The sequence below is a fragment of the Camelus dromedarius genome, chromosome 4, assembly GCF_036321535.1.
Source record: "Camelus dromedarius isolate mCamDro1 chromosome 4, mCamDro1.pat, whole genome shotgun sequence".
Taxonomy (NCBI): Eukaryota; Metazoa; Chordata; class Mammalia; order Artiodactyla; family Camelidae; genus Camelus; species Camelus dromedarius.
In genome coordinates this window covers 48,267,770-48,276,982 of record NC_087439.1, presented here as the reverse complement: position 1 = coordinate 48,276,982, position 9,213 = coordinate 48,267,770, and the positions used below count along the sequence as shown (strand labels likewise).

At 40.0% G+C, this 9,213-nt stretch overlaps 1 protein-coding gene across 2 annotated transcripts in view; it reads left to right on the top strand.

The window, feature by feature from the left end:
• The first annotated feature begins 1,878 nt into the window (after positions 1 to 1,878).
• Positions 1,879 to 9,213, top strand: part of GPR155 (G protein-coupled receptor 155) — a 38,578-nt gene continuing 31,243 nt past the window's right edge. Inside the window, exons 1-2 of one of the 2 annotated variants that reach the window (XM_031451683.2) lie at positions 1,879 to 2,064; positions 6,014 to 6,510. In XM_031451683.2, coding sequence (XP_031307543.1) covers positions 6,045 to 6,510 — 466 coding nt within the window. In that variant the 5' untranslated portion in view covers positions 1,879 to 2,064; positions 6,014 to 6,044. The remainder of the gene's footprint in view (positions 2,065 to 6,013; positions 6,511 to 9,213) is intronic. The other variant, XM_010990130.3, reaches the window with a different exon arrangement.

The following is a 9,213-nucleotide window of genomic DNA, read 5'->3' as shown; positions in this document are numbered from 1 at the left end:
AATTAAGTGTTGTCCTTTTCACTTCTTTTTTTTAGTTAATAGTATACACAGGTTGGCATTTCACAGAATGATTAGCAGACATGATAGTGGAATCAAAGTATTACCTATGGCATTCATCAGTAATTGCTTATCTAAGGATGACTTTTTAATGAAGTCCTTCATCTCTGTATACACTTTGTTCCTAGAGTCCCCCGACCTCACACCCACCCCCAAGCTGCTCTTATCAGAAAACTGATCCACTCCACACAGTTATCTCCAAACCACATCTTTGGCTCTGTTCTTTCTCTCTCTTGAGCTAGCTTCTGTTTCTCCCTACGTGTCTACCGGAAATCTCTACTTACATGTGCTGATAACTTCATGAGCAGTTAGTTCACAGGACAGTGAGCACTTAGATTTCCATTCTCTTGCCAGCTATCGTAGATCAACGGCTTAATCTCTAGGCCCTCAGATGAAAAAGGTGGTAACTTCTTCAAGAGAGAAGACTGAACTAAATTTCTTGAGGCCTGAAATCAAATTCATTATCTTCTTGTAACCACTTCCTTCACTTGAAACATTTCTTCCTTTCATCTTCAGATAACAGAATGATTGGAAATAGTAGAACTTTAGAACTAGTAAGGATGTAGGGGTTACCTAGCCCAATTCCTTTTCCTTTACTGTAATGGATGAGCAATTAGCCCTATCAGTTATCCAGTCCCATCAGTTCTCCTTCTGTAATATCTCTCAGGCCTCTTCTATTCTTTTATCATCATCCCACAGTAAATCTTTATTTCCTCCTGTCTTGGTTTTTCCCAAAGTCATGTGTTTTTTTTTTCATTCAGTCTTTCAACTAGTCCTGGGAAAGCTTCCAGACTGCGTATCCGAAAACAGTGTGATCATTACAACATGTTCTCATGAAAAGAAAAAAATTAAATGGTTTTACTGCGGTCAGACGATAAAGTCCAAAATCTAGGGCTAACCTAAGGAAACTCCTAGAGGTTCACCCTAACTTACCTTCCCTCGCCTATCTTCCAGTAGTCTACTAAAAGTCAAAGCTCAGTAAGTATTCATTTAATTTAATTAATTTCCATACTTTCTAAAGACAAATCCTTTAAGCTTTGAGATATAGTCAGGAGATTTTTTTTTTAAGTAGCTAGGTGCAAGGGAAACAAGGAAGGGCTTAAAAGATAGAGAACAAGGGTAAAGTGAGGAGAAAGGAGAATTCACTTTTCCATAGTTTCAGTTTCTGCTCTGTAACTTTTCCACCAATACAAGCAATTTCCTTCCAGTATACTGACGGGATATGCATGTCATTTCCCCCACAACAGATCCACAAGCAGTCAGGAACTGTGTGCTTGTTCTAAGTTAAGCTGAGTGCTAAAGCTTTACAGGCATTTTCGTCTCTGATTTAGGAAGGTCAAGGTCACGCTGCCTTGGGAAAAGTGGAACGCCAAGATTCTGACCCAGGATCCTAGCTCTACGACATTTTAAAACTGTGCTACAAAAACGACTAGGCTAATCAAGAGAGGAATTGGCGGACCACACGAGGCTAGGGTTAGGCGGAAAGATAAGAGACATCTGCACCTGAATTTAGGGAGAGGAAAAAGAAGCCGCAAAGGCCTGCTGCGGCCGCCATTTTGCGGGAGCCGAGCGGCCGGAAGTCCCGCCGCCAGAGTCTAGCGCCGTGGCCGTTCGCAGGCTGCGGAGCGGAGAGGAGGCCTGTGCGCCTCCGCGCCTGGGCGGTCCGGGGCGGGGCCGGGGGCGGGGCCAGGGCCTTGAGGCCAGGGGCTTCGCGGCGGGAGGCGGGGCCTGAAGGCGGGGCCCACGGCAGCGAGGCTCAGGGGTTCCCCGGCCGGGGCGGGGCCTGAAGGCCGGGCGGGGCGGCGCGGGGAGGAGCTGACCCGGTCCCAGCTTACAAGCGCCTCACTTTCTCGGAACGTGACTGGGCTGCTGCATCCAGCAGCTGGCAGCCGGCAGCTCTCGGCTAGGAGGGCTGAGGGTGGGAGATGACAGTGATTTCCTCCCTGCTTGGCCCACCTCGAGCATCGACTCTCTTCTCCCGCGGCCCTGGGGCTGCAGACATAGCAGGTGAGATGGGTCCCTGGGGCGCCGACCTGCTGGGTCTTGGCTCGGTCTTGCGGGCCCCTGGTGTTCCTGCCCTCACCCCTCGGGTTTGGGCAGGTAGGCAGCACCCCGCCTTTGGCCCCCAGGCCCGCAGTCCACTGCCTGCGCCTAACCGCCTCTGCCCCGCGGCGCCCGCCTTTTGGACGTGCGGAGCCACCCGGGAAGACTTATGTAGGGAAAGGGGCAGCATGTCCCTCTTGGTGACAAAGCTACCATTCCCCAGTTTGAGGAGCGCCTCACTGTACGTGCGTTCACTCTGTCGTTCTCAGACTGTTCCCTTTTATCCCGAGGGGTAGTCTCAGTTTCATCCTGGGAGCTTCTGCCCAGGTACCTGGGGGATTGCACCAAATTTTCTCCCTTACCCCTTTTGGGAGCATTTCAGTTACCATACGTTGTGACTCCCATGCCGTGGAGAAGCTGAGCGACCAACTTTTTATCGCAGGCACAGAACCCTAGCTGCCTTTCCACTTCCACTGCTGCCTGCCCAGGCTTTGGGTGGCAGCTGTTCTCTGGGTGGCCTATTTGATTACGGACTCTCCACATCCTTATCTTAGAGGGCCAAAGTCTGTCCCTGCCGGCAAAGGATGAGCCAGTGTTCAGCACTCCCCACCCTGGTCTCCAGGGAGGACATTTGGTCCCCTGCAAGTAGGTGGAGTGGGTGGATGGTGTGACTGTGGTTGTAGAAGAATGTTTTAATAATACTACACTGTATTATGCTTTTCCCACAGGATAAAGGAAGGATATTGAGTGTTTGAGAAATAACCTAAGAGTTTAAAGCTTTCTCTTTGAAACTAATCAGAACCCTCATTCCCATTTTCACTTAATAGCAGTTATTTACAATTTCAGGGATTTCTTCATGTTATCTAAACCAAATATGAGCAGCCAGAAGTGGTTGATGTGTAGCATTTCTCCACTCCCACCACAATGAGTGGTCTTTTACTGTGACAGGTCAACTTTTTTGTTCTGTAATAAGCCTTGTTTTTAATGAGATGAAAAGACTGGATGCAATTTAAAAAAAAGTTTCTGTGTCTCCTGTTTATTCTAAAAGAATGCTTTAGGAAATAAATTCTCTTCCCATTGGGGAAAAAATTAAGATGAAAAAAAACTTTGTAAGTCCTTTTTGGTTATTTTGACTGTCCCTCGACTAACAAGTATTGCATTCATAATATCAAGGAACGTTAAAAGAAGCGTCATGGGAAGGGGCAGATAGGTTACTTTCCAAAGTTTTTCTCTTAATTTTCAACTAACTGAAAGTTAAACCTGGACATTGCTACAACTATTTGACCATCACCTTGAGGGAAATGAAAAGCTCTCCCTTCCCTCCTAACAATTAAAATCAAACTAAATTAAACTGAATTCCTCTTAGTTGTTTGGTATAAAAGAAAAACTGATAATCTTACAACACATCCCATCCCTCTATTTTAGTTGGAGGCTCTTTAATACCAAGAATGTTTGATGAACTGATACAGGACAATGAATTATATTTACTACCATTCTTATTATTAGGACACACAACTCCTAATAGCAATTGCTACCATTTCTTTAAGGCCTTTTTGTGATAAACACTGTAATGAGCTGTGTATAAAATCTCCAATCCTCACAATATCTTTCTGAGGAGGTTTCTACTCTCATTTTACAGTTGAAGAAGCTGAGGTGCAGAGAAGCTAAGTAAGAGTTGATAAGTGATAAGTCCAAAATTGGGTTCAGGTCTGATTGACTCTTTTCACTGAACATCTGCAAGTTTAGTTAAAACTCTTGGTTTAAAAATTATTGGGATACATTGATATGCAGGTGTGATACAAATAAGAGGTAGTGAGGAGTGTTAAGTTCTAATACTCTAGGCAAAGAAGTATAGGGAACTTTAGAAAAATAACAGAAGACTGGACTAGTTTATCACCTTAATCTTTAGCACTGCCTTTTCAAGTCCACATCTCTCAGGGGCTCCAAATGTTTAACACCTTTGCTCACTTGTTTACCAGCTCCTACTTCAATTATGGGTACCCATACCAACCAGTAGTTTTCCCAGGATATAATTTGATGCTTATTTGGTAAACATCAAGTATGTGAGTATTACAGGTTTTGTGTGTATTGACCACTCCTATCTAACGCTAGTAGGAAAATACTTGTCCTAATCCAGATTAAATGTAATGTTTTTAAGTAGTTCAGTTTGTACCAGGGTAGCACAGAGAAAATTATCTCTTCCACACCCCCGTGTATCAGTTGTTGCTTGTCTCTGGCCTGCCATTTGAGTCCTTAATGTGATGTGGGTGTTTGAGAACTTAGCCTGGGCATTGTACATTTCAGGAAGCATGAGCTTTTTTTTTTTAACTTTCTACCTTATATAAGGCCACTTTAGATGGTTAACTGAGAATAATCTGGGAATTGGCAGTTGTCACCATGTTAATTTCAAGTTACTAATAAAAGCTGATTAGTTGCAGAGTTGTTCAAACCTAACGTTCATTATGTCCCTGCCAGCAAGAGGGGAGTCTGATAAGTATTGTCATATTAACATAAAGCTTTCCTTGCTTTGGCATTTTCTGAACATCTTTAGAACATTTTATAAGACATTTTGTGTTCTTTAACATTTTATGAACAGCTTTAGAACATTTTAGAACATATTTTGTGGTCTTGGGCCTGCTGCTAAGAGTGAAAAACTTAGAAAACTTAACATTCAAAAAAAAAATCTAAAGTAGATAATTTGAAGTAGATAGTTCTTAAAAGAGAACATTGATCCACTAAAGGATGAAATGTTTATTTAAGAGCAAGTAATTATTTTAGTCTCAAATCTCCTGTGTGCTCCAGGCACTGTGTTAGGCACTAGGGACACAAAAGTGAGCAAAAGCATGTACAATCCCTGCTTCTATGGCACTTAAAGTCTAGTGAAGGAGAGATAAATCAGAGAGTCACTCTAATACATAATATAATTGTAAACTGAGGAAAGTGGCCTAAAGTTAAGGAAGATGATTCTACTTGAGAAAGACTCCTGGCCTGGTCATGGTGTTAGAGAAGCCTTACCTGATAAAAATGACTCCTGAATTGATTTGGATATAAGTCGGAGGATGAGTAGGTATTACTATGTAGAGAGTGGTTGGTCTAGGGAAGAGAACATTTTAGAGTGAGCTGCCTGTGCAAAGTTCCTGTGGCACAAAGGGACTATGGGGCATTCAAGACAGCTAGTATGTGTGGCTGGTGTAAAAGGAACTAAGAGTAGGTTGGTGGAATGCCATCATTTTCAGTTTCATTCTCTCTCTTACATGCCACCAAAGGTTATATTTAACTTTTATTAAGTGATTAGTTTGTGCCAGATGTATTTATAAGGACTTTACTGGAATAATCTCAAGATCCTGTGAGGTAGGTACTATTGCCATTTCACAGATGAGGAAAGTTAGGCCCAGAAAAGTATAAGTTACTGGTTCAAAGTTGATCAGTGCTGTTATACTCTTCTTCCTATCCTATACTCAAGTCTGAACACAGGCTGGAAAGGACCCTCCTGTCCAGGGTGACTCCTTGATGTAGCCCTGAGACCTTGAAATTTCCAGAGAATTTTGGATGCAGGTGGACAATCAGCAGAGACTCTGTGGTCCCCATGCTCTCATCCGCTAGGTGGCTGGAGTGTGGATCACTGGAGAGGACTACAGGGCATCACTGCAGCTGTACTATTTGTGGATCTTATTTTACTCATGTCTGATACTGAACATAGGACAGCAACATAAATACTTTGAGCTGACCAACCTTTGCTTAAGAGGTTATTGTTAGCACACACTCCCACCTTTTCATTGTATTTTTCTCTGATAGTTGAAAAAAGTTTGCATATTTATTGGCCATTTAATAAATTTAGGTTTGCCAGTATATCCTTTCAACTAGAATTCTTTTTGATTTCACACTGAATCTTTCTTTCTTTCTTTCTTTCCAGAGATCTGGTTGGAGTTGGAGAGTGAAAGAAAATGAATTCTCTTTCTGATTCATCTGCCAAGAACTTAACCATTGCAGTCAACGTGACCAAGACTGTGGCCTCAACAGTAACACATGGATTTAATTCCACTAATGACCCACCTTCAATGTCAATAACAAGGCTTTTCCCAGCCTTACTAGAATGCTTTGGCATAGTCCTTTGTGGCTACATAGCAGGAAGGGCCAATCTTATAACATCAACACAGGCCAAAGGACTGGGAAATTTTGTCTCCAGATTTGCACTTCCAGCTTTATTATTCAAAAACATGGTTGTACTTAATTTTTCCAATGTGGATTGGTCTTTTCTGTATAGTATCTTAATTGCCAAAGCTTCTGTATTTTTCATTGTATGTGTATTAACCTTATTGGTTGCCAGGCCCGATAGCCGATTTAGCAAAGCCGGACTATTCCCTATTTTTGCTACACAGAGTAATGACTTTGCATTGGGATATCCTATAGGTAAGTAATTTTTTATTTTTTAAGCTTAAAAAGATTTCAGGTGTTTTAGAAGGTAACAAATTTAAACCTTTATTGTTAGCCTTTTAAATAAGCATTTGTTAGTGATTTATACTTACTCTTATATCTAAGAGTATATTCATATTTTTTTCTTAAATATTTCAAGTCAGTATGAATTATATTTTTTCCTTAACTTCAGAGTTTGAGGCATCTTCAAACATCTATCTAAAATATATGGTCATGTCCAAATAAACTTTGCAAATCATCTTTCTAATAGTATTCTTTTTTTTCTCAATAATCACATATGAAAGAAGTTTAATTTCCAGAAGACCTCAGATTCTGATTTAAATTATGTAAAAAAGGTAGCTATACATCTGTTTAAAAACAGCCATTACTAAATGTTAGCAGTGGAAATTTATGAGTGCCTTTTTCCCTCCCTTATTTTTTTACCATCTAGAATATATATTAATTTACATTAATGCTTGTTTTTGAGCTTGTTATTCAAAATGTCAGTGTACTCTGAAGTTAATTTCTTGTTTAAGAACAAAAATGGTGAGGCCTTTTTTTACCTTTCCAACTTTTCCTTCTTTAACTTTTCAGCTCTTTAAACAGCCTAATTTTGTGTTTTTATGTGTGTATGTTTTCCTAATGAGACAGTAAACATACCAGTTGGGGATGTTGAGATATCTTGGAAACATATTCTATTTTCCATAATATCCTGCCACTAAGAAAATGTATACTTAATAACTACTTTTTTCAATTAAAGTTTATATTGTGCTTTGATCATGCATCATAATGTAGAGGCCTGACTATTACGGGTCTAGTCATTCATTCCATTCCTTCATTCATTCATAGGAACCTGTTACATACTTGTGCCTAGCTGCTGGGAATACACTTGTAAACATGATTCTTGTTTATACTGAATTTACATTTTAATGATAAAAATTAAATAAAAATAAAAATAACATTACATAATGACAAGGGCCATAAAAATAAAGAAAGTAGTGTTATTTCACGAGGAGGCGGTATTTGAGGTGGGGTTGGGTTGGGGCAGTCAGTGAAGGCCTCTCTGATGATATATCTTCTGAGCAGAGACTGGATGAAACTTAATGAAGTGGACAATTGAAATTTGCCATTAACTCCCAGATTTCTTATCTTTTAACTATGCTCTCCCCCAAATTATTTCACTACTGGCACCAAAAGGATTCTAGTGGACTGTACTGTCACTCTCCTCCTTTGATCCTCCTCCACCTCACTTACCAGAAATAGAGATACACCCAAGAAATTAAATAGCTATGAATAAAGCAGGAGATTTATGAGAGAGTTAAAACTAGGCACAGATAACAATCAGAAACTAGATAGGTGTTCTTTTAAGATTACTGAATTTTCAAATTAAGGATGAACGAAGCATTTAAATACAGACTTTGGAAATAACAGAGCAAGTAGTTAATGTACATCTCTTCAGGAGCATTAATAATAATGTACATTTGTCAAGGTATTTATGGTATAAGGACCTGAGAAGAGGCTCAGTATCTCAGTGTTAAATAGTTAATAAATGGGGCTATATCTTAATTTAGACATGAACTATAAGTTTCATGCTCTCATAGACTAGTAAGCCCATAACTAAATAGAACTAACATTTGTAGCTTTATAGAATACTTTCTTATATACTTACCTCATTCGAAGTAGGGCAGATATTATTACCCTCATTTTTAAATAAGGAAACAGACTTAACAGAGATTTGTCTTATACAAGGTCACACAGCTAACAGGTGACTGAGACCCAATCCTAGGTCTTAAATCCTGGGCATTCTCTTATGCCACACAGTTATAAGGCATGCCCATTTACTTATTTTTAAATTTATTTATTTTAATTAATTAATTTTTTAATGGAGGTGCTGGGGATTGAACCCAGGATCTCATGCATACTAAGTATGTACTCTACCACTGAGCTATACCATACCCCAGCATGCCCATTTAATCATCAGAAGACCTGACTAGCCCTGGTAATACATTATTTTCAGAAAGAATCAAAGTCTTTTTTAAATCTTTACATTATTCAAAAAAATTCACAAAATGAATAGCAGTGGAAAAAGACCTACTAGATGAGTTTGGCCATTTTCATATTAAGGCAGACTCTCCAAATAAAAAATATAGCCAGCCATTTTCACTGCTGATGTCCCACATTAAATCAGTGACTCTGGTAATAATCATGTTCCCAGCAGTGTGCTAGCCCAATGTCCCTGACGATTATGCTTGCAGATTTTGAGTTGTAATTTTGTTTTTATTTTTTTGTTTTTAAATCACAAATAATATAAGAGCTCTTTTAACATTAGGTGATTGACAATAACTTTACCAGAAACCAATAGTATAGATAGATAGAAGTGCTTTCTCATATATCTGCAAATTGGCAGGTGTGGTACAGAGCTGTAGGGCCATGTGTCTGCTCCAGTGGGGTTATGTATTGCCATCCATGCCCATATGCCTTCTGGACTTGCTCAGGTTGAACAGAGAAGACTGTGTCTCTAGAGACATGTTTGTTACGTGGCTTCTCCCGGGAAATGCCACTCTCTTGTTCACAGATAAGCATTGTAACTCTTAGGAAATGTCCTTTTTAAGACTGCATTTGTTCTATGTCGGTCCAATCACAGGTGACTCAGGAGAAGGCAGATAAGCTAATGATTAAAGGAAAAGGACAGTCATGTTT